Below are 27,659 nucleotides of genomic sequence, written 5' to 3'. Positions count from 1 at the left end.
GACAGGGAGGCCCTCCATGACTAAGATTTACCAGGAACACAACTTTCCCTTGAAATTGTTCCTGTTAATATACATCCTCAAGCTTCCTACGTTCTGGGAAGGGTAATTAAAGAGATGTTCTGCCTTCACCCAGACATTTTCTGGAATTCTCACCTCCTCTCTTCCTTCTCTGATCCAAGGTTGATCTCTCCATCAGGGCTCAGGAGCCCGTTCTTTTCTCCATCTTTAGAAATTCCTCCAATCTCTCTATTGCCTCCATAATGGTGGCTGATTAGTTTAGTCGAGGGTATTTTTAAGAAGAAAGTGAGATGAGACAGTATTATACCAAGTGAGAGGAGGCAATAGCCCATTGCTTCAGTTACTCTGTCAATCCATCTCATTGAGGGTCTTCTGTTTCACTGACTCTACACCTTCGAAGCATGACAGACAGGCCTCTAAGGTGAACAGTAAACCCAGGGAAAGACTCACTCCTTAAAACATGCAACCGTTCAAGATCAAAGGACAACATTTGCCAGGGATAAAATACGGAAGGCAGAAAAGGAGTGGACAGAGGCTGAACAGAAATGAGAGTCACTGGGATAAAGTGGGAAGAGTGCTGTTACAACGCAAAGTCTGTAATTGTCATAAAACCAAATACATAGGACTGAGTGAATGGAAATATTTGCTCTGTAAGCTTTCACTTAAATCATACCAACTTGAAAAATCAGTAATGATTTATTTAAAACTCACATGTTTCTGGGAGAACATGCATTATAGTTAAGACAGTCTAATGTCACAGGTTAAGATCATAAAGGCTAAAGAAAATACAATGTCTGAATAGCACTCAACCAGGTGCTTTTTAACTTGTTTCCATCCCTTTGTCTCTGCCTTTGATTCCTTTCTCATCCTTCTTTTCTCTATGAAGAAATAAGTATTTTAAGGGCAGAAAAAACTCAGAATTACAAACATTTGTTTAAAGTATCATTAACCAAGTTGTGTAGAGGGGATAAAAACCACACATAGATACATATACACATGCATGCACACACATAGTTGTTATTGTTGGCATCCAACAACATATACGTACATTTATATGTTGTTGTTGTACTGTCAAGTTGGATCTGGCTCATAGCTGACCCTTCAGTGGTTTTCTGACACAGTAAGTTGCACGGAAGGAGGCAGTCCAGCTCTCCTGTGGAACAGCTGGTGGATTCAAACTGTGTACATTTGGGCTGGCAGCACTACTCCTTACCACTAAGCCATCAGGGTCTGTCTCTCTCTATTACATATATACGCTAGACTCATATAGTTATTCTTAGGGCGCTCTGGTGGCCTAGTGCTAACAATCTGTATATGTGTGTATATATATGTGTGTGTGTGTGTGTGTGTGTATATATATATATATAGATATAGAGAGAGAGATACAGATATAGATATATATATGAAATATATGCATGCATGCATGTATGATATATAGATAGATGAATATATGAATATACATGTGTGTGTGTGTGTAGAATATCTAATCCTGGCAACAAAATGCATAATGTGTCAAGCTGCTAATTGAAAGATCACAGGACATGGGCGGTCTCTTCCCATAAAGATTTGCAGCCTTGGAAACCCAATGGAGGGTCACAATGAGCAAAAACCACGCAATGGCAGAGGGTGATATAGTTCAAGACAGGGACATATTTGGCATACGATAACAGACACTATTTTTAACCCTTCCCCTCCATCCCTGCCGACATCTGATTCTTACTTTAGGTTTCAGTTCCTGAAAGTGCCCTTGTAGGGACTTTCCCCTTTTCTCGTTACCTCCTATCATGGCTCACTTAAGGATCAGGCATCACTTTCTCCAGGAAGACATCCATGACTGACACACACCTTGCTCATCCTTCCTCCTCCATCCTCCCCTCCTTCACTGCAGTCCTCATTCTTTGTGGACTGCAAGGTCTTAGTCCTCCCTAGTCCATGACCCTGGAGCCTGTGGGCTCCTTTTCCTGGTGTTGGTCTGGTCAAGAAACCAATTCCCTTCCATTAATGCTGGGCTGGCAGACCTTGTTCTCCACCCACACAGATGTCTAGAAGAGTTTCCATTTCCCCGAAATGTTCTATTGATCCTTCCACGTCCATCAAGAGAATCAGAACTGAGCTTCAGTTTCCCCTGAACTGTGACGTTGCCATTTCTGCCTCCCCCAGCCCTCAGATCTGCCTCCCTCAGCCCAGGCTGACCCAGACCACCAGTGGGTGTCTTTCCACAGAAGCTCAGCTTTCCAGGGGAGATGGGCGGGGCTTCCCATAACACTGTGTGCACTGGTATTGGAGGGGACACATTCCAACTGCCTCCTCTTGGTCCCTCAGGGAAGGCAGACACAAACATCAGCAACAATGTGCAGGGACATTGTAGGGACCCAGCACTGCCATCCCCCCGGGCCTCAAGTGTGTGGCTGGTGGGATTGAAGGAAGCGGAGCTGGTGGGCAAAGAACTCCAGCTGGGAAGCCTAAGAAAATTGAGGGGGACAATAGTGGATATTCTGGGCTTGTGGGGAGAGCTGAACCCTCAGGCTGCATGGTCTGTGCAGGGCCTGGGGAGGTGCCACGGCACAATGATAACCCAAAGGAAGAGGGAGAGGCTGGCGCCGGCAGGAGCAAGACCTGACTCAATCCGATGCTGAGGAGGGGGAGCACGCCCGGGGAGGGCCAAGTCTGGTGCCAGGGGACAAGCTGAGCTATTCATTCCTCAATGGGGAATATTCACTTAGCTCCAACTATTGTCTGTTTTTCTACAACATTCTCCAAGAAGTGAGCTAGAGAAGTCAGTGGCCCAGCACTAAGGTCCCTGGGGTTGAGGCTGGAGCACTGGAACAGAAAGCTGGGAGGGCCCTGAGATGGATCTTACTGTTCGTTTGTGTGTCCTTCCAGCCTGCTGACAAGCAATGACCTTGGGTGGAACTGGAGGAGGGAACGATCACAGCCTATCCTGCTCCTTAACGTGATAGGCCTCCCAACCCACGCTCACTGGGGCCCAACTCTGACCCACCCACACCCCTTGGGTGTCCAACCTGTCCTCACTGCAGACACAACAGTGACTTCCTGTCCTGCATTCCCGCTGGTGGGGCCAGGTCAGTGCTTCCAGGACCTGGTACCTGAGCAGCCAGGGCACAGCCTCAGGGACCTTCCTAACCTATCCCTACCCCATCAAGGCTCCATTTGATCTCTTATTGATTGTATGTGTGTTTATTATTTTTTCATTGGTTTCCAATCCTCTGGCGAGTGGCACGGGCAGGGCTCTCCTTCATGCTGCCCTGAGTCCCAGCCTGCCATGCATGCAAGATGGCACCAGGAAGCGAGCCACGTGTTCAGGAGCAGACGACACAAGCAGCAAGTTCTGATCTTTCCCACTCCCCCAAAGGCAGGCCCAGCCTGCGCCCCCATCCCGGGTGTCCCCATCCCAGGTGTCCTCGCTGCAGTGCCTTCTCCTGCCTGCCTTCTCCCTCCCCCACCCTCTCGGTGTCACCTCCTTCAGAGATCCCCTGGGACCTGAAGCCTGCACCCTCACACAGGGTTAAGTGGCAGCTGCCAGGCCTGCCAGGCCATTTCTCTGGTCCCGCCTCTGCAGCCAGGTGGCCAGCAGAGCAGCTCAGGCGCAGCAATCCTCTGGTCATCCACCATGTAACCAGCTCCAAGTTGGGCAAAAACTTGTGCTGCAGGTGAGGGCAGGGCTGCCTCTCCCAATCTCTGCTGTCCACCCACTGACTCCTGGCTGGGTCTGAAATGCCTGGGAATGCCCCAATTCTCTGACATACATCAATGCCACGCTGCCCTCTTAGGTCCCCCTGGCTTGTGCCAACTGGGGCCTGGGTTATGGGTGGTCTGCCAAGGCTGCTACTTCAAGGCCCTCAGGACAGCCTCCAACTTCATGGCCACGGCCAGGTCACCCTTCACCTTCAGCCGTCCACTCATGTAGGCCCCCAGGGGCCGCAGCTCCCTGCACAGCAGGGCCCTGAGATCCGCCTCAGCCATCTCCACCACCACATCGGGGACGCCTTCAGGAGCCCCGTGTCCCACTTTCCCTCGCCCTGTGGGAGAAAGAAAATGGGACATTAGGGGAATGATTACCAGTGTAGGGGTGGTGGTGGAGTTGTGCGGAATGGGCTGGTGCTGCTGAATCTGTTAACCAATTCTGTAAAATAAGAACACATACAAAACCCCTCCTCCGTCCGTGTCAGAATGGCTGGACTGTAGGGCTGTCGTTAAGAGACGTGGGGTATACTGGGTAAGGGTTCAGGTAATAATATCTTGGATTATTAGTCCCAACTGCTGTATAGCCACTTAGCACCTCACTTTCCTGATCTGTAAAGTGGGGGTGATGGCAATCCCTAAATCACAGGATCATGATGAGAAGTAGGTGACGTACTATGCAACTAGCACTTCGCAGAGTGCCTGGCACATGGCAGTCCACAATACGCACAGGCCCGTGGTGCGGGAAGCCTGGCCATCCGGGCTGGTAGAGGGCTGGACCTAGACGTCATTGCCTGAAAATGGCATGGGGGCCCTAGACTTCTGTGACCTCCCACAAGGGCCAGCAGCAGTAGGAGACAGCCTGAAAGGGGCCCGCAGGGTGTGAAGGGGCGGAGAGGCCACTGCACCTGTGCTGAGGTCCAGGAAGTAAGTGCTCTGGGTGCCACTGGGTAGGACAACGTTGAACTGGTAGCAGGCGCCCACCTGGCTGACCAGGGCCTCTGACAGGAAGGGCTGCAGAGCAGCCAGCAGCCCCTCGGCCACAGGCTGGCTCAGGCCGGGCCCGGCACTGGCATGAGGGGCCGGCGGCTCGACTTCACTCACCATCTCCAGGGTGTCTGCTGTGGGAGGGAGGCGGGAGAAGGAGGGGCAGAGGTTAGTTGGCTGGTTGCCCAGGTCAGGACAGCTGTGGCCTCAGTGCCTTCATGTCCTTTTAGATTTCTGTTCAACTCCATCTTCTGCAAAGAAGCCTCCCTTGGGGCTCCACCTTTAATCCCCTACCTCAGTCCAGGCTACTCCAGCTCTGAACATAAAACTATCTTTCCAGCTACTCTCTGGGCCCTGTAGTTTCCTCCCATGGAGTTCCCAAAGGCTTCTACACACTCCCAGACACCAGGACTCTTCCCACTGCCTTGGCGCTGGTAGGCGCCAGTATCAGGGCTTCCTGAACAGCTGTGCCAGATGTGCACTGCACAAAGATGCCTTGGTACAGGGGGCAAGTGGCCAAATCTGTTGTGCTCTGCTAGCCAAGCTCACTGCTCTGGTGTGGGGTCTCATAAGATGCCCAGTTCTGTCTCCATCACAGGTGCCAGAGAAGCTGGAGAAGTTGAGGGTAGCATCAACTTCCCACAAAACACTCTTCTCCCCACAAAAAGTCTCATTTCTTTTCAGTCCAGGCACACAAGAGTGGCAGTTTCTCCTTCACGCTCCCCTCAGAGCTCCTTACCTGGCCCCTGCGGTGGGGCACCGCCAGCCACTGAGGACACGCCTCCACCCAGGAAGTGAAGGGCCAGCTGCTGGAGGGTACTGTCCAGGCTGGGCCCAGCTGGGCTGTCCTGGGGAGGCTGAAGCACGGCCTCCACTGCCAGCTCCACACGGTCTACCTCCAGCCCCCAGGCCCGGGTCACATCATTGATCTCCAGCTGGAGAAGAACGTAGAGAGAAATGGGAGAGATTCACTGTACCTTCCCCAAGCACTCTCTAGATAGGCTGGGATGGCCAGACGGGGACATGGAGACAGGTAAGGCATCACAACTGCCTCCAGAGAGCTCCCAGCCTGGGAGAGCAAGCGGAGGGAAAATGGGACCCAGCTGAGGGAGTGCGCAAAAAGGAGGGAGGTGTGGACACCCAGGAGGGGGGCCTGGCCAGGCTGAAGGGCCAGGGAGGCCTGGAGCAGGAGATGATGCCAGGGAGAGGAGGAATTACTCAGTGATGGAGCATCAGGGGGAGGGGGACCCTTCCAGGCAACAGGAACATGTGCAAAAGCTAAGGCAGGCAAAGCTGGCATGTTCCAGATCTGCCAGTAACCACGGCTCCCTGTAGCTGGGTCTTCAAGTGTGGGCTGGGGTCTAGGGAGAGCCAAGTGGGAGGGGAAGGGTTTTGTCTACTAACTTGGGTTTATTTCTCAGGCAACAAGGGATTTCACAGAGAAGTGAGAGCAGGGAGGTGACCAGGCAGGGTCCTTCTTGGCTGCTCTGTGGTCACTGGATTGGAAGGAGCTGAGGTTGGAGGCAGGGCAACCAGGCGCCCTATCACCTCAAGTGGTAGGTGAGAAATAATGAGGATTCATGTAAGGCAGAGCAGTGGCTATGAAGCCAAGATACACTGAGGAAGGGTCAAAACTCTGTCAACTACTTGAAGCCATGGCAAGATATGCAAGAAGAGGATCCACTCAGCTTGTCAACTGCCTGGATGTGAGACGGGGATCTAGGAGAGGCAGCTGGAGGGGCATCCAGCTTCTGGCTGGGTTCCTGCATGGTTATAAGCATGGGCATTCCTACAGAGGATACGCAGGAGACAGATTTGGAGGTAAGCTAGGAGAGGTGACGACTTGGAAAGGGACATGATGTCTAGAAAAGTGGAGAGTCAGCAAACGGGGGAAGACCCTCAATGCGATGGGTTGACAGTGACTGCAGCAATGGGCTCAAGTGTGTCAGAGACGACGAGGATGACACAGGGCAGGGCTCAAGTCTGTTGTTTACAGGCTTACTATGGGCTGTACTTAACCACATCTAACAACAGGGGGAAAACTGCATACTTTGAAACTGACTTAGCAGCAATGGCTTTGGTTTTATGGTTTATGGGAGGCCTTTTAAAATATTCAAAGCTTGCGGCATCTGTGACAACAGTCAGTTGGACGAGTGGTCCAGGGTGAAGGAGAAGAGTTGGGGCTGGGGCAGTTTGGGGTGGATAATGAGTGACCAGCGATAGCAAAGAGCCCCACATCGCTGAGTCCCTCCAGGATCCACAGGGGAGAAGAGATAAGGATGGGAACCTGGGAGCTGAGAGGCAGGAGGACATAACAAACGAGTAACCAGGAAACAAAGAAGAAAAGCCAGTATGTGGAAGATAAGGGGTCGGAGTGGGACACAGGGTCTGCTGAGAGTTAAACGAGGTGAAATAAGGAAAGGACCGAGAGGGAGCTACTGGGCTAGCGAGAAGGAGGCTGCCAGAGGGTAGGGAGAAGATGGGAGGGGTGAGATGGAGGCTTTCCAAAGGAAAAGAGATGGGGGAAACTAGGTAAAGGAAAGGAGAGAGAGAGAGATGACAAGCTGAGAGGGTAACAGAGATGCTGAGGCCTGGGTGCAGGGATGAGGCTCAAACAGAGGAAGTGGAATGCTTTAAACGAGGCAGTAAAACAGCATGGGTGCACAGATGCTTTGGAGGGACTGAGCTGTGAGGAACCGGAAAGGGCTCCCAGAGTTTTCTCTCCCAAGGATCAAAAGGCAGGGCCAGATGATTATATGGCAGGGAGGAGGATGGAAGCAAGCCATAAAGGTGAACAGCTAGCCTGAGGCAGCTGGGTAAGTGAGGCGTGGTCTGGCTGTCCGCTGTCAAGAGGTGGGGAGTGTGCAAGCCTCTCAGAGGAAAAGCCTCGGAGGCGAGCTGGACTTGCGGAGACTCCCTCTGGACTCCCCGCCAGCAGGCACCCTCAGTCTGGGCAATCAGCCCTCATGACTCTCTAGCATCCTGGTGGGGGACTGACCTGTCCTGGAACACACTCCCACACCAAAGCAATGGACAACATGCCCGAGATCAGCTTTCTCTCCCTAAAGGTGAATTAGGAGCCCTAGTGATGCAGTAATTTAAGCATTGGGCTGCTGACTATAAAGTCCATGGCTGGACCCAGCTGCTCGGTGGGAGATGTGGCAGTCTGTTTCCATAAAGATCTACAGACGTGGCACATAATCAACCCTGCTCGGCCCTACAGGCCACCATGAGTTAGAATCGAGTGGACAGCAGTGAGTAAAGATGAATCAAAAGGGAATTCAGTGTTAGATGATATATTATCAGCTTATTATCTGTGTTATATAAAACTGATAACTGGACTCGGCTGGTGTGGAACAGGGGTTTGGGGTGTGGCCCAGCTCTGCCTTTGACCATGGCTCGTAGAGGTAAGGTATTTCTTTGAGTCTTACTTTCCATCCTCCAAAATAAAGCAGTAATACCTTCCCCTCTTGCAGCAAAGTTATGAAGCTGAGCTACCTTAGGGCAGGTAAAAAGATTTTATAAACTATAACAAGCATGAGAGAGCAATCCTCACTCTCACAAAATTATTTTCTAGGGAATTTTACCTGTCTTGTGGTTTTCCAATTAAATTCCTGGAGAGACTGGGACCTCCAGCACCGGCTCTTGCTGCCTCCCTCTAACCCCAACTCCCAGAGCAGAGGGGAATGAGGAGAAACCTCACGCATGTCACCTGAGAGGATACACATGGGGCAAGTGCCCTGTGTGCTGTCACTTCTGCTTCATCTTGTCGTTGTCTACTGTCAAATCAGAACCGATTTATAGCTGACCCTCCAGAGGGTTTCCAGAGGCAATTAATCACATGGGAGGAGACTGCCCATTTTTCTCCTGAGGAACAGCTGGTGGATTTGAACTGCATGCCTTAGGGACAACAGCACAGTTTCTTACCACTAGGCTACCAGAGTGTTTAAGGTAGCTTATTTCAGTGTAAGTAAATTTTCTAAACATGGAGATAGGCAAGAAAATGGTCCAAATATAACCTAACCTTATGTTGTTGTTACCTGCCGTCAAGTAGCCTATGACTCACAGCGACCCTATGTACAACAGTCTTAAACCCTGCTCTATCCTGAGCCAATCTTATTGACTCTGACACACCTACTCCCATTATCCTCCTCACTGAATCAATCCATATTATTGAGGGTCTCCTGTTTAAAACAAGAAAAGCCAAAGAGAGAAAGAGAAAAGTGCATCCAGGAGCTGCACTAGGAGCAGGGAATTTCCTAGGTGATGAAAGCCTGCTTACTTACTCGCCTGCGCCAGGCCCCTGCAGCAGTGAGGAGCATGGACCTGCCAGCACAGTGATGCGCATAACTCACTAGTCAGGGAAACCTCACTAGTCAGGGATGGGCCCTGCAAATTTCCACCAAGCTGCTCACCTCCCTCGGGCAGGAGCATGTTCACCCATGGTCACTGGGTCCAGAGCCCACCTTCTATCCAGCACACAGCCCACCCACTGCCCTATTTGATCTTTAGAGGATATTACTCTTGCTGCACGTATGGTAAACTGAGGTCCTGAGAGAGCCAGTGCTTTGTACAAAGTGACCCGGCGTGGAGGGGGCTCTGGGCTGCCTACCAGGAGCTGGTCACTGATCTTGAGCTTCTCCAGTTGGATCTCTCTCAGCGGCCTCTTGAGCAGGGCCTTGGTCATGGCATTCTGGGCTGTCATGCGTGTGGCTGTGTTCAAGTCCTTCACGGTCATCACGGACAGCACCGGGTCCCAGATGCGGAACTGGACATCGGCTCCCACAGACAGCACAGCCCCGTCCTTAGAGGCCAGCTGTCGGAAGAGACCACAAAGGAGAAGGCAACCAAGGGCTGCAGCGAGAGACTACCCCTACCTGACCCGCCCGGCAGCTAGCTCCTCAAAGGCCAAATGGCATCCCCAAGGGCACAGGGTTAGGTGTGTGGAGCAAGGATGCCCTCTCAGGCTCCATCGTCAATCTTTTCTTCCTCCCTCTCCCAGATGGGCCCTGTGCTTGGTGCTCACAATGCCTTGCGCAGCCTCAGGCCCTCTGTCCTGGAGCGCTGACAAGCCTCTCACCTTGCAGGGAGGTACATTGAACGCTCGTGTCCGCAGATCCACTCTCTGAAAGGAGTCAATGAAAGGCAGCAACAGGACCATGCCAGGCCCCTTGGGGGTGCGGATCCGGCCCAGCCGGAATACGATCATCCGCTCATAAGTGGGCACGATCTATCCACAACGCCAGGAGAGAGGTGACAGTGGTAAGCACAGGTTGGGAAATGGGACTTCTGCCCAGGTTCCTCCCTCACTCTCCACCCCTCCTTGCCTTGGTCTCTCAGGCATCCTTATCTGTTTTGAATGAGGAAACCAAAGCTCTGAGAGGTTAAGTGACTTGCCTCAAAATCATACCACCACTAAATAAAATAGGCAAGATGTGAATCCACTGAATGATACCCAAGACCACGCTCTCAACACCATCCTGTATGGCCTGATCCTCAGAGAACTTTTCCCCCACTGTGATCTGATGTTAGAAATTACTCATATCAGGAAACTGTCTCCCCAGGGATTAGTCAGGGGGCGAGGCTAGACTGCTCTGTCTGCACCTGCGACAAAGGTCTTTGCCAACTTCAGGTCTCTGGAGCCTTCACAAAAGCAGAAGTATCCAAATTGAGAAACTGCAGTCAAGACATGCAAAGTGACTTACCCAAGTTCACACAAGCATCTGTTCCAGAGGCAATTTTAGGATTAGGACATAGAGCTTTCTAAGGACTCCTTTCTTTCAAACCCAGAAGCTTTTTTAAAAAGAACTGTTGCCTTGGGATAGACAAAGGGCCAGGCTTGCCCAGGCTGTTGGATCTCTCTTCTACTTCTTGATACCACAGCCCTGACTCACGGTGCCTTACACAAAACAGATAGAATGCTCCCCACTCCTGAGCCATCTTCATGATATTAGTATGTTGAGTCCAGTGTCAGCCTTGCTGTCAATAACATCCCTTATTGAAACTGAGGCCTGAATATCTATTACTCACTACTTGCTGATCCAAAGTGATTTCATTTCTAATTTAGCTTTCTCGTATATTTGCGTTTGTCATTATTTTTCTTAGGTGCTGTTGAGGACGACTCACAGTGATGCCTCGTACAGCAGATCTGAGCTCTGTCCTATCCTGTGCCGCCCACTGCTTCAGTCACTGTGGTACTCCATCTGGTTGAGGGTCTTCCTCTTTTGAGCAAACGTCCACCTTTCTAAGCATGATGTCCCTTTTCCAAAGAATAGACTCTCCATGGAACAAGGATGACAGAATAAGAACTGATGTCTTTGAGCTTGGTATTGAAGAAGAGTACTGAATAACCCAAGAACTGTCAAAAAAGAACAAATAGATATGTCTTGGAGGAAGTGAAGCCAGAGTACTCGTTGGAGGCAAAGATGAGAAAGCTTCATCTCACATACTTTGATCATGTTGCTAGGTGAGGCTTTTCCTTGGAGAGGGACATAAGGCATTATGGGGTTTTTAGGCAGACTTAATTTACCCCTCACTGGATGATTCTAGACAATTCAGAGCCTTTGTTCCTCATCTGGAAGATAGGCAGCAACCTTTCTTGCCTAGTCCATTCCACAGAGGTGAGAGAACACGTTGTTGAGCAGAAAGAGGCAGAGGCTCAGTCAGGTATCAATGGGAAAGCTCTTGGGGTGGCTCAGCGACCCTTACCTTCAGAGCAAACCATCCAGAAACGGGGAAGGTAAGCAGCAGCAGCAAGAACCCCAGGAAACTGATGAGACCGTGGCAGATGCAGGACGGCCAGCTCTGGGGCACATCTAGAGGAAGGCAGAAGCAGTCAAGGAATGCCAAGCAGATCTGCTAGTGTAGCTTTGGTCCACATTCTCCTTTAACGGCTCATCCCTCTTGGCATTCTCAATTAGCCTTCTTGCCTAACAACTCAGTGTCTTTTGGCAAGTACTAGATAAGGACTGTTCACTTCCCACATATAAAAACTAGCCTGTCCTCAGTCTCACTCCTACAAGTCCCATGCTTTGCCAGGCACCAATCATTAATCTCTGTATCCAAGTCACATGGTGATCTCCTGTTGGACTCCACAGGAATCAGCCCCTCCTGATTTATGTTGCCTACTCATGTTGATACCTGAAGAGGCTCTAGAGGCCTAGAGGTTAAGCAATTGCACTCCCAAAGGCACACAGTTTGAAACCACCAGCTGCTTTACAAGAGAAATATGGGCAATCTCCCCCTCCGTGTGATTTATAGCCTCTGAAAACATGCTAGAGGGTCAGCTATGAGTCAGTTCTGACCGATGGCAATGAGTGAATGAGTAAGTCATACCTGGCACAGAGCTGGGTTGAACTGAATGCAACTCGTATACCATAATCCACCTCTATCAGCAACCCTAGGAGTCCTTTTAAAGATAATAGCTTAAAGTAATAAAACATTGATAGAGAGATGATGGGGGGGGGAATGTAAGATTTTTTTTCCTACCTCACTACTCCTCATCCTATTTAAAGCCAGTGTTGCTAGCTAGCAGGCAACCCCAAGCACAAGAGAACTAAATGCTGCCTGGTCCTCAAGTTCCACCAAAACCTGTTCAACATCATCTCATTCGCTCACTCACTTCTGTCAAGTCAGAACTGACTCCTTGTTGATCCTGCACTGGGTTTCCCACCTTTCTCCAGCAGAGCCGCTGGGGGATTCCAACTGCCAGAGAGGTGTAGCTTTGGGGTTAGCTTTGCAACTTTTTGGGTTAACTTTGCAAATCCCTACACACAGGCTAAGCTGTGAAGAGTTCAGCATCACAGCAACATGTAAACCTTCACTGACAGATGAGTGATAGATACACACTAGATGGGAAATGAACCCAGGTCTCCCACATGGAATGAACACGTTCTACCACCAATGTCCTGTAACTCACAGCTAACCCTCCAGCTATGTGGGGTTTCAGAGGCAGTTAATCCCAAGGAAGATTGTCCATCTATACCATGTGGTGCAGCTGGTAGTTCCAAACTGCAGCACAACTTTTTACCATTAAGCCACCAAACCTCCCGACGAATGTCCTATCAAATGCATGCTTCACTTCAACCAATTCAAGTGGGTGTGAAAAAGAACAGAAGCCTGGATGACATGGAGCTGAAACAGGACTAGACTCTGGGACAAGACTATTCTGTTCTTCCTTCCCTCCCAGTCCTGGACAGGAAACAGAAAAGTGCTTCTGCTTCATCCTTCTTGAAACCCCACGCCCTGGGTTTTCCATGCCCCAGGGGCACTAAGTATCTGCATCGCTCCACCTCGGAATCCCCTGTAGAGAAAGGCAGCTCTCAGTCCAGGGGGGCTACAGTTTGGTTGTCATGCTGAGAATGGGACCTGGCCCTGTGGGTTTTAAGCAAATCAAGGTCAGGATAGACACAATCTTGCTGAAGGTTTTGGTCTTTGCATCTTCACTTGGGAATAGGAAGTGCCCTCTGGGGGGAAGTGTTTGCCATTATTCTACAGCCAAGTGCGCTTAGAGTGCTAGTGGCTCCCTCAACCGAGACCTCGATTTCCTTCTATGCAATTGGCATCTTGAAACCCTTGCTCAGGGCTAGAGGGCTGACAGAGTTGAGGTGGTGGACCAAGGCTTTGAAGGCAGAGCTGTGCGGGCTGCAATCCTCAGGGCCAGCATCTCAGCTCACTGTCCCTCTCAGTTCTTTCTCTTAGGATGCAAAAGCGCGAGGCCAGCTGGCTCCTGCAAAGACAAGGGTTTTGGGCCTAGGGGCGCTGGCTTGTACCCCTCTCCCGGATCCGCCGTGATGGGCGGCCACTCACCGACCCCCGGCCCCACGCCGCCCCGTTCCGGGGACAAGCAGCCTTTCTGCGAGCCCAAGAAACCGAAGCTCGACTGCTGGAAGCGGTCAAAGTCCCCCAGGGGCAGCGCCCGGTACCCGGACCTGCCGAGCATGGCGCTTGACAGGGGCCACCGGCCTCGAGCCGCGCGGCTCGGGACCGACCGGCCGGCCCTGCACTGCCCCGCCCCCGCCGAGAGCCTGGGCTCGGATTCGGCCGCCGCTTCCGGCTTCACCCGCGCGGTCACCAGCGGCGACCGGGACGCAGAGGAGGAGACAGGCCAGGCCCCGCTCTCGCCGTCTCACAGCGCCCCCTCCCCTCGGAGGACCGAACTGCGTCCAAGAGACCAGTTCTGTTCCCGGGAATGGGAGGAGGAGGGATTAGCTCTTCCTCCCTGCTCCTACCAAGTCTATCTAAGGTGTTTTACAACATCTCAATCGCCCCCGAATAATCAATGCTGTTTCCGTTCCCTTTCCAAATCGAAAACTGGGCTCAAGCAAGAGGAAAAATAAAACGAAGTCTACTATTGGCTTGTGGACTCGTGGGGAACTCTTAAAGTGTTTCAGAAATTGCTCCACAATGTTCTTGGCTGTAATCTTTATAGAAAGTGATCCATCTTCTGAGGCACCTTTGAGAATGATCTAAGTGCCAACTTTTACTTTATTGGACAGCACAAACTTTTTGCAACACCCAGGGGACCCCAGGCATTTTGGCGTGATGTCCTTATCTAAACTGAAGGTTTCTCCGGGTATGAGACACAAATCACCCTTTTTTCTACCTCAAAGTCCAGCAAGCTGAGTCAGGCTCAGAGTTGACAGGATTTATTTGCTAGATGAAAATATAGGTCACTGCTGTCCAAGGTGAGACAAGAGGGCCTGAACGTTGACACAGACAGAAAGAAACTTCTTGTGTAGATTCGGAGAGCACAGCAGAGTAATGAAGGAGGAGCAAAGAGCTATAATTTCTCACAGAAATGAGACCCTAGAAAGCACACCCCTTGATCCAGGTATCCAGAGGTAACTTGACTCTACAAGGCTTGATAAAACCCAGAGGTCAAATAGTGAATTTACTGAGAAGACTTAACTCCCAACAAACTATTGGAACAGGCTGGCAACAGATTGCCTTCAAAGGAGAGTAAAGAAATGACTGAACTGTTTGGCTCAGCCACGTGCCTGTTTTCCCACTGTAAGAACCTCGGCACCTCCTCAGTGTGCTTCTGGAACCGTTTTGCACACAACTGTCCACCACTGTTAGCTTTTCTTAATTTGATACTTGGAGAGTAACCTCCCATACATTTAATGAGCTTTACAAAAGCAAGACCCTGTCACCATCATTTCTAGTTGGTTCTGAGTTGGAACTGAGCACAGAAATGGGTACACAGGGGTCAGCACATTGGCTGGGATGGTTGAAAGCTGGAAGCAGGGACATTGTGCATGCAAGGATCCCCCAGAGCTGTGTCTTCCTGCCTTTACCATCTGATAGTCAGGCCCACTTCCCTACTGACCAAGACCTATCCTGCTCTCTTCTCACCCTCTTAATGCTCGCTGACCCCAAACACCACTGCCATCTGCATCAGATTCTCCAGCCTTTCCAGCTCTCATCCACAACATCATCCTTCCCCCTTCAACTCAGTGTCCTCCCTCCCAGTGTCTTTGATTCAGACCCCTTCTGCATTCCACAGCCAATGCCCTAGACTAGACCACTTGCTCCTAGGTTGTCAGAATAACTGTCTCAACATGCACAGTTAATTGTTGTTCCCAGCTTTGGAAACCTTCATCCACTCTTTATGACTCACAGGTGGGTCTTAGCTCCTTAACTATGATCTCATCACAGCCTTTTTCCATCTCATTTCTTCTAAATCCCCTAGTAAATGTGAAAACAGCCAATACTAATTTCCTAAACATGCTGCCCTGGGTCTGACCTGCATGCCTTTGCGAGCATTTTAATCTCTGCTCAAGGTATTCTTCTGTTGCTGGATTCCCCCATCAGCTTCCTGTGCTTACTTAGTATTCTGTAGTGAACAAGTTTGTATTTTTCCCCCCGTAGGTTCTGTTTCTGGCTGGCATCTGCCTCACTCTCAACCCCATACCAAGTTCTTACAGAATCAAGGGTTCTTTTCAAACTTACAACTCCTGACAGCAATGGAGTACACAGTAAGCACAGGTGAGTATAGTCTAACCCGTGCTTATTTAACTAAGTGAGCAGTTTCAAGAGTTCTTCATAGTCCACCCACGTAAAGCAGTGCTTATCTTGTTTACTGGAGAATCTGCCCCTGTATTCTACCAATCCCCAAATCCCAGCTGAATCTTCTCTGTTCCTTAAAATTCTAACTAAGGGATCTCTGTTCCAGTCAGTCTCAATCCTTTGTGCAAGACTGTTCTCAAGTCTGTTCTTGGGCTGATTTTGGGTTTTTCAAAAGTGGGTGTCATGTGTGGTTCTTCTCTGTTCCTGATCAAAATAAAAATCTGATCAATAAGTGAGTTCTGGTGGGCTAGTGACAAGAAGCTGCACTGCAATTCTGAAGGCACACAGTTTGAGGCCACCAGCTTCCCTGCAGGAGAAGGATGGGTAATCTCCTCCCATACAATTAACTGCCTCTGAAAACCCTCTGGAGGGTCAACTATGGGTCGGTTCTGACTCTACGGTACACAAGAACAAGTTAATTAGAGCTAAAATATTTTATTAGAAAGAAAAAATTAACAGGGGTACCCCTCCAAAGAGATGAGTTCATTATATTTTTTTTTCAATTAGCATATGCTTTGGTGTCTTAGAGGTATGGAATTACCCTGCCAATCCAAAGTCACGCAGTTCGAGACCAACAGCTGCTCTGTGGGGAAAAGATGGGCAATCTATGCCCATGTGATTTACTGCTTCTGAAACCTGTTGGATGGTTACCTATGAGTTGGCTCCACTGCAACAACAACATAGATAATATTGGACGACATATAGGGCAACATCGTGATAGGCAGAGAAAAGGTTAAAGTTGTGAATGATTTCATTTACTTGGATCCTCAATCAACATCCATGGCAACAGCAGTCAAGAAACCAAAACATGTGTTGCATTGGGAAAACCTATTGTTAGAAATCCCTCCAAAGTGATGAAGAACAAGGACAACCGTTTAAAGCCGTAAAGTGCACCTCTTCCAAGCATGGCACTTTCAGTTGCTTCCTATGCACCTGAAAGTTGGACAGTGAATGAGGAGGACAGAAGAAGAATCGATGCTTTTGAATTTTGTTGTTGAAGAATACAAAATCTCTCATGTACTACCAAAAGAACAAACAAGCCTGTCTTTAAGGAAGTGCAACCAGGGTGCTCCGCAGAGGCAAGGGTGGTGGAACTCCATCTTACATATATTTTGAGTATGTTGTCAGGAAGAGTTAGTCCTTGGAAAATATGTCATGCTTGGAAATATGAAAAGTCAGAGGGGGAGAGAGAGAGGAAGATACCAAACCCCTGTGTCACTAACAAGATGGATCGACACAGTAGCTAACAGTGGGCTAGAGTATATTGGGGAGATGCTAAGAGTCGTGCAGGATAGGACAATGTTCTCATGTGAGGTCCATAAGGTCACTATGAGTGGTAGCCAACTCGACAGCATCTAACACCACCACCACTAGGGAGATGAGGGTGAAACTCAGAAGCAGAAGCATGTAAAATCAGCTTTCCACCCAAAGCACACAGCTGTTTCTGGGGACTCAAGCAAGCTAATACTTTGAAGCAATTTAGAAGAGGTGGCCTTGGAAGGAGGGGAGGAATTTTCAACAGTCCTGGCTTTCTTCAATGCCTCAAACCTATTCTTGAGATTATTTTAAACTCAAGTGGGGTAGACTCAAGGTCATCTTTTATTTCTTGTGGACTTGTTTTCATTTTCTTCAGCCTCAATTTGAGCTTCCACACGAGTAACTGTGGTCTGTTCCACAGTCAGCATCTGGTCTGGTTTTGACAGCGGCTGACACAGGTCTTCTCCAACGATTCTTTCCACTGATGTAGTCAGTCTGCTTCCTGTGCAGTCCATTAGATGAGCTCCATGTGTAACATCACCCTTTTCTTTAAAAAAAAGAAAAAAGAAGTTATCTACAATGAATAAATCAGTCTATCATTCTTTGTATAAAATTCAATCATTCAGTGTCCAGCCTCATTTCTGTCACTAAAACTACTTTCTGACTACTATTCCTTTCTCATTGCTTTCAATTTTTTTATTCAAATTACCAATAATTATTAATACACCTTGACTGCATGTTGGTCAATTTTTGACAATAGTTTCTCGAAATCCTCAATCTTCTTCCCTTGTTGGCGCATATATTTGAGTAGCAGTCATACTAACTGGTCTTTTTATAAATTCATTTTGATGGACGTTTACAGAGATTTTGGATTTCCATTCATTCATTGTCGCACTTTTCTCCCTGGCCACCTCACCCCACTAACAGGTCTTCCTTATGTGCATATGGACAGTATCCTATTAGTCACAACATTGTATTTCAGGACAAATCTTGAAATGGTCTTTTTCACTATGAATGTAACACCATTCTTTCTATTTTTAATTCCCAGCATAATCGATCACATGGTGGTCCAATTCAAAGGTGCCCATGACAGTGTATCTCAGTTCACTAATGCCTAGAGTATCAATCTTCATGCAGTCCATTTTAATTTTGACAACTTCAAGTTTTCCTACTTTATACATTTCTTGTTCCTCATTTTGAGTGACTTCTGATCTGGGTTCTACCTCTAATATTCTATTGTTCATAGGGTTTTCAGAAGTGGATGGCCAACCTGGTTCCTAGTCTGTCTTAATCACTATCATGGACCTATTCAAATTGTTGGAGAGTAATGATGTCATTTTAAAGACTAAGGTGCACCTGATTCAGATCATAGTCTTTCCCATAATTTGCTATGCATCTGAGAGCTGAACAATGAATATGGATGATAGAAGAATTTATACCTTTGAGCTGTGGTGTTGGAAAAGAGTACTAAATATCCTATGACCTATCAAAAGAACAAACAGCTGTTTGGTGCAACTGGAATACTCCTTGAAGGGAAAGATGCCAAAGCTTCATCTCACATACTCTGGGCATGTTGCTAGGAGAAGCTATTCCTTAGAGAGGGACATCATGCTTGGAAAGGTGGAGGGTCAAAGAAAGAGGAAGATCCTCAACCAGATGGATTGACACAGTGACTGCAGCAACGGGCTCAAATGTGTTGGAGATGATGAGGATGGCACGTTATAGTACAGGGTTCAGATCTGTTGTTCGTAGGGTCGCTATGAGCCATGCTCGAGTTAACTGCACCTACCAACAGTAACAGCAGCTCCTTGCCACCACAGACTGGCACAAAGTTGCACTGAGGTGAGCAGCAGAGCCAATGGATGAAAGGCCAGGCGGAGGTTGCTTCTCCGCATCACTTTACCCCCAGGGAACGCCCCTCTGCTGTTCTCTGCCCCCCTCTGGGCTCCGGAGGCTCTGGGAACAGAGGACCGCCCCAGCCCCAGTCTCACTTCCTGTCGGGAGGCGGGAGCTGAGTGGGAGCCTCCCCTTTCGACTTCTGGGGAGCCCGCCACTGGTGCACGCTTTGCGCCCAGTTTCTCTCCCCCCGCCTTCATAGATCAAAACCGAGAATCGAAACTGTTGGGGTGCATGCAGCCGGAACCCACAGCTGCACGGTTTTCCGGGCCACAGAAAGACGCCGCACTGCCCAACGCGCCCACCATGCCACCTCCAGAGTCCACCTCCGAAGGCCGCCAGTCCAGCCCTGGCCCCACGGAGGTATTATTGGGTTTGGGGACTACTCTAAGGGTTTGGGGCCTTGTTGATTTTCTGCGGTGGCAGACAGAGGCGGGAAGGAGGAGGAGGAGGGTGTAATGGAGCCTGGACAAGTATCTTGGAGAATCGTACAAGGGAGGAAAGACACATTTCAACGAGCTGGCCCCCTTGGCAGATGTAGGAAGTGGAGCAGAGTGGGGTCGGGTAGAAAGGTAAGTTAGAGCAGCCTCTACAGCGTGCTTTCTGCATTGACCACAAAGGACAAGTATGGAGGGTCAGAGGGTTCTCCCAGCCACCGCAGGGGCCCTTGGCCCTTGCTCCTGCCTCAGATGTGCCACAGGTTAACAACAGTAAGTAGGCAGAGAGTAGTCCTTTGGCGCCTGAGTGGAGCCAGGACCGAGAAAATAAAAACCCAAAATTTGCAAATCTGAAGCAGGACACTGGGACCCAAACAGAAGAAGTGTCTCACAGCACAAGCTGCTTCCTCCAGGAAGCCGTCCAGATCTTTGACTTGGAGCTCCCTCCCTGGCCAATCAGCAGCTGCTTTCCTCCAGAAAGCTTTGCCTTTGCTGATTCTTGCACACCGTATCTACCTGCTCGGTGAGGTCCTTTACATGGTGTTTTCCCTGGCACTAAACTCCCCTTGTGAAAGCACAAATAACACCAAATTACAGAAAATCTTGTTCATGGCATTGTCACAACTTTGACTGATACTCTGAATAATCCTAAAACCATCAATTCCAAGGCTGTAAATCTTAATGGAAGAAATGGCTTTAAGCCGCCAATGCTCCTTTAATGTTTACCAATTAACATCTATTTAGAGCTGCTCACATGCTGGGTACTGTGTAATGCACTTTATGTGAGGCTTACACTTAAATACTTAAGAATGGTGTCTTCTAAACTGAGTTCCTTGAAGGCAGGAGTATGTCCTAGTCATCCTTATAACTCAGTAGTGTCTGGTGGAAGTAGGTGGTAGATGTTAGCAAGGAAGCCTGAGTAGGTGGAGGGATTGGAGTTGATCAACCAGAGTCATTGCATCAACCAAGAGGATTGAAATATAAGGTCTCAACAGCCTGAATGGAGGGAACTTCCAGCCCACAGGGGTGGGGGGGCTTGGAGGAGGAAAGTACTCCAGGATTTTTCCAGATTTCATTCCCTTCTCTGGTCCCTCAGCGAACCACAGCAGAGGAATTCCAGTTCCTGTGTTGCCAGAACTGCAAGACTGAAGCCAAGTGTCCCAAGCTGCTCCCTTGTCTGCACAACCTGTGCTCAGGATGCTTAGAGAAATTGGGTATGCAATGCCCCATCTGCCAGGAATCCTGGTCCCCGGATACCAATGCACAGGTGCTGGATAACGTTTTCTTCGAGAGTCTGCAGCGGCGCCTGTCGATGTACCGGCAGATCGTGAGTGCCCATGCGACTTGCACTCGTTGCAAAGAGTCCGCGGACTACTGGTGCTTCGAGTGTGAGCAGCTCATCTGCAAGAAATGTTTTGATCCACACCAGTGGTTTGTTAAACATGAAGCCCGACCTCTGGCGGATTTCCGCAGTCAATCGGTGCACGAGTTCCTGGAGCGCACGCGCAAATCCAACAACATCTTTTGCTCCAATACCAGACACCACACCCCAGAGCTGACTAGGTGAGCTGGCTCCCTGGAGGTTGGGTTGGTAGAGGGAGACTCAAAGACATCACACTGCTGTGCTTAAGAATCTCCTAGAACTCGCAGCTGATGGTACAGTCCTTAAGTGCTCAGTTGCTAAAGGTCAGAGTTTTGAACTCTCCAGGAAAAAACTTGATGTTTGACTCTAGCAGAGGTTACAGCCTTAGAAACCTCATGAGATGCTTCTTTTCAGTCTAGTAGAGTTGCTATGAGTTAGAAACAACTTGACAGGCAATGATAATAGTGCCTTAAATTCAAGTGTAGTATGTGGTTTGTGGACCGGCAGCATCTGTAGAGATCAAGGATTATAATTTAGTCTATCAGAACCAATCTTGGTGAATATTACTTATTTTCCATTCCCTTTTATTATAAATAATGATGTATTTAACAATAACAACAACATGGATACTAGTTTTTGGGAATTATTCTGCAAAAAATTTCATATTCTCTGACTCTCCCCAAAAACTCAATTCAATTCCTTGCCATCAAGTTGGAACTGACTCATAGCTTTCCCACCAGTGGGTTTTCAGAGGCTGTAAATCACATGGGAGGAGATTACTAATTTTTCTCCCTGAGATCAACTGGTGGATATGAACCACATGCTTGTGGATTCACAGCACAGCTCCATACCCACTAGACCACCACCAGAGCTTCCTTTGGGCATCCCAGCTATTTATATGTGTGTATATATATATATATATATCTCCTCACACCTTCTACATTGGTGTAGTTTATTTCTTACTGAAGCACTGCTTCCTTGAGGCTCTGCGGGAATCTTGTTTGCCCGAAAAAAAACTGGGGAAACTGTTTTAATTTGCCTTTCTTTGCTTGTTGAAAAGGTTGGGTAGCTTTTCAAATGCTAATTGGCCTTTGTGTTTCTTCATTTTTTAATTGACTATGTAAGACCTTAATAAAGCTTTGGTTAAGCTTGTGCTGTTAACCAAAAGGTCATTGGTTTGAATCCACCAGTTACTCCTTGGGAGAAAGATGCACAGGCTCCTATAAAAATTTAGTCTTGCAAATTCATGGAGATTCATCAAAAGTTGGAATCCATGGCAGTGAATTGGGTTTGATTTTGACTTATTTAGATCCTTATCACCTTTTTTTGTAAAATTAAGAGCACATTGTAGTATTTTCCTCATGTTGACTTTTGTAATTTCACTTAAGATATGCTATCTTGTGTTTAAAATAAGTTTCATTTTATGTCCATCTTTCTCTTTGTCTATGATTACTGACTCTGATTTAGTTTCAGATTTTGCTTTATCAGCTATGACTGAAATGGAAAGAATGGGTTTGAATTTATGCTTTGATGTGTTCTAGAGAAAATACTCCCATGTGTCTTGGAGAAAGTGCAGCCAGAGTACTCCTTGGAGACAAAGATGAAGAAGCTCTGTCTCTCATACTTTGGACATGTTGCTAGGCGAAGTTATTCCTTGGAAAGGGACATCATAGAAAAATCAGTGAAGGAAAGGAAGATCCTGACAAAATAGATTGACACAGTGGCTACAGCAGTGGGCTCATGTGTCAGTGATGAGAATGGCACACGATAGGGCAGAGGTCAGCCTGTTGTTCACAGTGTTGCTATGAGCCATACTCCACTCGACAGCACCTAACAACAATAAATGTTAAAGATATTCTCTTGCATTGTAATTGTTTCACGACTTTGTTTCTTGGATGAAATTTTTAAATAATATGATAAATAGTTCCTTTTTGTACATGGTATAAAGGAATCTTTTTCTTTTCAAACAAAAATGGAAAGCTAGTTCTTGCGGAACAGTTAATAATAACACTTTGTGTTATCTCATTATTTCTGTTGTTGTTATGTACCATCGAGTCAGAAACAACTCATAACTGACCCTCCAGCGGATTGCAGATGCAGTTACACTGGAGGAGAGTGCCTGTCTTTCTCTCACAGAACAGCTGGTAGATCCAAACCACATACCTTTGGAATTGCAACACGGCTGCTTTCCACTAAGCCACCAGAGCCCCCGGTTTACTAATGATCTCACTTCATTGTCCTTAGTTGTTGCCTGGATCTGTTCATGGTGACCTTATATTGCTGTTTGAGTTCATTGTTTAACCTGTGATGTCACTCCAGCTTGTTGAGGGTTAGTTACCCTCACTTTTGGTCACCCGACTATTTTACTACCAAGTGCCTGGATGGAACAAATGACTAAGCACTTGGCACCTAACCGAAAGAGTGTGAGTTCAAACCTATTTAGAGGTACTTTGGAAGAAAGGTGTGACAGTCTGCTTCTGAAACTTCACAGCCTTGAAAAATCTCATCAAATGTGAATCGCCTTGGAAACACGTGGATCCACAACTCCACAGCCACTGGTTTCTCTTGGCGGGTGGGTTTGGTATATCAAGTCTAGCACAGTAGGCTTTTCTAGTGACTGGTCTTCCCTTACCCTGAGTAAGCAAGTCAGAGCCCCATTATCCTTGCTTCTGTGGAGTATTTTGATGATCTTCTTCCTACCACTAGTTTGCTCATCCTTTTAACAGTCCTCTATATATTTAGTATTCTTCACCAGCACCACAGTCAGAACACATACATTCTTCTTATGTCTTCCTTTTCATCATCTAGCTTTTGCAGGCAGATGAGGAGACTCAAGAGACTATGATTTCCGTCAAGTGATGTCTTTTGCGTTTTAAGACTTTAAAAGAGGTTTTTTTTGCAGCAGATTTAGCCAATGCAGTAAGTCATTTGATTTTTTGACTGCTGCTTCTGTGATGGTTGCCCTAAGTAGAAGGAAATGATTTAAATTAGAAACAGCTTCAGTTTCTTCTAATGATCTGATTGTTCTGACGTCAATCCTTACTGCTCAAGAATTTCTGTGGGGAACATGTCAGGCTATTAACAGAAAGGCAGCAGTTCAAATCCACCAGTTTCCCCACGGAAGAAAGATGGGAAGGCTCCTTCTGGAAAGATTTAGAGCTTTGGAAACCCGCTGGAGGTCACTGTGAGTCAGAGTCGACCATACAGCTGTGTGAGTTTGTTTGGTTTTAAAAACAAACATTTGATAGGGAACATTCTCATTCTTTGTTTTCGCTTTTCTTTGCTCTTACCATTTTCAGTTCCAAAACTTGCATATCTGTTGGGATTTTGACTGAAGTTGAATTAAATCTGAAGAGAATTTGCCTCGTCTCTTGCTATTTATTTTGAGGCTTCTGCTTTACTCATGTAGGTCTTGAACTTTTCCTGCTAAATTTATAGTATTTAACTAATACCATTAATGTGGTGGTTTTTCATTATAATGTTTAAGTGTTTATCATTAGCCTTGATTTATGCCTATTAGTTTTACAGCCAACTCTTTTGTTGAGCTTTTTAATTAATTCTACTGGGGTATTCAGTTGATTCCTTTGAGCTTTCTAAGTAAGCAGTCATATCATCTGCAGAAAAGAAAAACTGAGATTTTTTAAAATTTCTGCTATTTTACATATTATCTCTATATGTTTTGTTTTATTAATTAGAATTCACAGAATAATATTTAATAATGAAAAAAAACACATTGCTGTTGAGCCAAGTCCTTTCCCAGAAGGTGTCTAAGGCTGTAAATCTTCATGAAAACCGGCTGCCACATAGGTCTGGTGGATTTGAACTCCCAAACTTTTGATTGACAGAAAAGCTCTTTAACCGTTACGCCATCAGGACTCTTTTATATTGAACAATTGTTAAGTGCCATTGAGGGGCCTCCAATTCATAGCAAACTATATACAAAACAGCACGACGAAACCCTGCCTCACCCTCACCATCTCTGCTGTGCTGAGCCCATTATTCAGTCGCCCTCAGTCCACTTTGTTGAGGGTCTTCCTCTCCTTCACTTGCCCTCCGTGTTGACCAACATGGTGTCCACAAGGACTGGCCCCTCCTTACAACATGCCCAAAATATGTGACTCCACATTGCACCATCGTCGCCTCAAAGGAGCACTCTGGCTGCACTCCCTCCAAAACAAGATTAGTTTGCTCTTATGGTGCTTTATGACATATTCAGTTATTGAGTAAAGTGGTTTAAAAGGGCAATTTTAACGTCCTTAAATATAATGAGAAACTTTCTTAGGATTTTTTGTTAAGTGTGAACACACTTAATACGTAAAAATCACATTAAGAAAAAGTCATCGTATTCCTGACTTACTGGGAGTTTTGTTGCTGATGTTATTTTGTGTTATTGCCAATTCCATTTTAGGTGTCCTTCTGAACCTGAATCCAAAACCAGCGTTTTATAAGGAAATGGGTTTTTTTTAAAGACTTGTTTCCATTTTTTCTCTGTGGTATTGGTCTATTTTGGATCTTGAATCATATTATCAGGAAGCTTTCTAGTTCATTCAGAGTTAACTTTCTTAATTAAAAAAACAAGCAAACAAGCAATACAACTCAGCCATACTTGTAGTCAGGCCTCCTTTTCTTCTGTCCGGGAGTCCTGGGGCTACAAGTAGGTTAAAGCTTTGGGCTGCTACAGAGAAAGGCTGTTAGTTTGAACTCACTGGACACTCCATGAGGGCGCTCTGGCCTAGTTTGAAGGCAGCTGTGCTGCTAACCCAGAGGCCACAACTCTCTGGTGATTTGAATCCACTAACCTTCTGTGAGAGAGATGAGCAGTCTCCTCCTGTGTGATCCGCAGCATCCAAAACCTGCAGGAGTGTCAGCTATGAATTGGCTCCAACTTGACAGCAGTGGCTTTGACATTTCCTTTTTTTTTTTTTTCAAATAGAGTATTTATTAGTATTAAATAATTTTTCAAAAGGAAAACCAGAAAAAAACACTAATATTGTTTACTGTTTGTTTTTACAGATAGCAATTTGAAACATGAAGACTATCATTCTACTTTTTTTTTCTAAAATTTATTGTGTGAATATACCACACCTTCTCTATCCATTCATTTGTTGATGGGCACTTAGGTTGTTTCCAACTCCTTGCTATTGTGAACAAAGCCGCGATAAACATGGGTGTGCATATATCTGCTTGGGTGTCAGTTATAGTCTCTTTGGGGTGTATTCCTAGTAGTGGAATTGCTCGTTCAAATGGCATCTCTATTTCAACTTATTGAGACTTTGGATTTCCATTCATTCATTGTTGCACTTTTCTCCCCTCTCAACCCTCCCCCCTAGTACACTATCCTCTTGGAAAAGTAAAAGAAAAATTCTTTCATTGTTTTATAATCCCTGCCCCCAGGTCCACTCCACTATGCAGCCTTCGCTCTGGACTCCTGTCATGACAAAATACCTAATCACATATCCCTTTTAAACAGTTTTCTCCCTTATCTGTTTCAATGCAGCATACATTATTTATCCCATCTTTCTCAGTCTCCCCCCAACCCCGATGTCAGTCCTGTTTTACAACAGGGCACCATGCAGTATTTGTCCCTGTTTGACTGAAATATTTCACTCAGCATAATGTCCTCCAGGTTCGCCCATTTTGAATAATATTGCATGAGTTCCTTGTTTTTCAATGCAGCATAGTATTCCATTGTGTGAATATACCACAGCTTCTCTATCCATTCGTTGTTTCCAACTCCTTGCTGTTGTAAACAAAGCCGCGATAAACGTGGGTGTGCATATACCTGTTTGGGTGTCAGTTATAGTCTCTTTGGAGTTTATTCCCAGTAGTGGAATTGCTGGGTCAAATGGTATCTCTATTTGCAACTTTTTGAGAAAGCGCCATACCACCTTCCACAGTGGTTGCACCATTTTACAGTCCCACCAACAGTGAATAAGGATTCCAGTTTCTCCACAACCTCGCCAGCATTTGTTGCTTGCTGTTCTGTTGAATTTTGCTATTCTGACTTGGGTGAGATGATATTTCATAGATGTTTTGATGACATTTCCTTTCTGAGATGCTCCATGGAAGAAAGATGAGACACTGTGCTCTGATAAAGACTTACTGTCCTACAGCATCGCCATCAAGGAGCTCTGGTTCAAATCCACAAGCTCCTCTGTGGGATAAAGGCAGGTTTAGTCTCCTCTTGTGAAGTTTTACAGCTGTGGCAACCTGATGGAGGGTCACTGTAAGTAAGAATCGACTCGAGGGTGGTGAGTTTGAGTATGGGCCACTTGATGACAGTGGATTTGGTTCTTCTGTCTGAGCCCTGGTAACACAGTGGTTTAATTTTAGGTTGTTTGGGAGAATGATGTGTCAGTCCACTAAGATTACAATCACCGAGACCCACTTGGGCAGCTCCACCAGCTGTTCCGATGCAAAAAGATGGTCAATCTCCTCCTGTGCAATTTACTGCCTCAAAAATCACACAGGATTGTCAGCTAAGGGTTCATTCCTAACTCCACAGAACAAAGCAACAATAGCCTTGTCTCAGAATAGTTTCTCTTTAAACCCTTGACAAACCTAGATCCATCTATAGCATCAAGAGTTGAGTAATTATACCGGATACGATATAAAGCCTTTTAGCATATCTTTTCTCCTTCCCTATTTTCCATTCTCTTTCATATTCAGTTGAAATAATGTGAAATTTTGGTTTTGTTATTTCATCATTTTTGATGGCTTTTCTATTTTAAGCATCCTTTTGCAACAGTTTTCGTTATTACATTACAACCAATCATCTAGTCATCATCTTAGCCTTTAACTGGTTTCATTGCTCACAGCAAAGTGTATTATCTCCTGTCTTGAATTCTTTCATGTGATTCATTTTACATTTAGTCAAGTTTTGTTGTTGATGTTCTTGTTTAAGAAAAATTTTCCTTTCTGAATCTTTA

At 46.9% G+C, this 27,659-nt stretch overlaps 2 protein-coding genes across 6 annotated transcripts in view; one reads left to right on the top strand and one right to left on the bottom strand.

Moving 5' to 3' along the window:
* Window positions 1-3,822: 3,822 nt before the first annotated feature.
* STOML1 (stomatin (EPB72)-like 1) lies at window positions 3,823-13,795 on the bottom strand. Of its 5 annotated transcripts, none has more exons than XM_006888308.1 (7): window positions 13,516-13,782; window positions 11,416-11,522; window positions 9,788-9,937; window positions 9,320-9,523; window positions 5,447-5,642; window positions 4,629-4,838; window positions 3,823-4,058 (listed from the first exon to the last, which is right to left on the bottom strand). In XM_006888308.1, the coding sequence occupies exons 1-7, from the start codon at window positions 13,646-13,648 to the stop codon at window positions 3,865-3,867; spliced, it is 1,194 nt and encodes a 397-aa protein (XP_006888370.1). In that variant the 5' UTR covers window positions 13,649-13,782; the 3' UTR covers window positions 3,823-3,864. The 5 variants fall into 5 exon arrangements, with proteins under 5 accessions (XP_006888370.1, XP_006888369.1, XP_006888373.1 ...); XM_006888307.1 differs by having other exon boundaries at window positions 3,865-4,058; window positions 4,629-4,841; window positions 13,516-13,795; XM_006888311.1 differs by lacking the exon at window positions 4,629-4,838 and having other exon boundaries at window positions 3,865-4,058.
* Window positions 13,796-19,164: 5,369 nt separating this feature from the next.
* Window positions 19,165-27,659, top strand: part of PML (promyelocytic leukemia) — a 34,926-nt gene continuing 26,431 nt past the window's right edge. Inside the window, exons 1-2 of the mRNA XM_006888306.1 lie at window positions 19,165-19,293; window positions 20,464-20,930. Of these exons, the coding sequence (XP_006888368.1) occupies window positions 19,165-19,293; window positions 20,464-20,930 (596 nt within the window). The remainder of the gene's footprint in view (window positions 19,294-20,463; window positions 20,931-27,659) is intronic.

This window comes from Elephantulus edwardii, unplaced genomic scaffold (genome assembly GCF_000299155.1).
Source record: "Elephantulus edwardii isolate Elephantulus edwardi_28Jun2011 unplaced genomic scaffold, EleEdw1.0 scaffold00066, whole genome shotgun sequence".
Lineage (NCBI taxonomy): Eukaryota > Metazoa > Chordata > Mammalia > Macroscelidea > Macroscelididae > Elephantulus > Elephantulus edwardii.
Note: the sequence above shows the minus strand (reverse complement) of the source record. Positions and strands in the feature narration are given on the sequence as shown.

What these genes read in the sequence shown, in the direction of transcription:
- STOML1 (XM_006888307.1), bottom strand. Translation starts at nt 13,648, where the DNA reads ATGCTCGGCAGGTCCGGGTACCGGGCGCTGCCCCTGGGGGACTTTGAC. An exon ending in TCAATGTACCTCCCTGCAAG is followed by an intron (nt 9,524 to 9,787) that starts GTGAGAGGCTTG and finishes CTCTTCCGACAG; the next exon opens with CTGGCCTCTAAGGACGGGGC. An exon ending in TGCCCCACCGCAGGGGCCAG is followed by an intron (nt 4,842 to 5,446) that starts GTAAGGAGCTCT and finishes TCCCTCCCACAG; the next exon opens with CAGACACCCTGGAGATGGTG.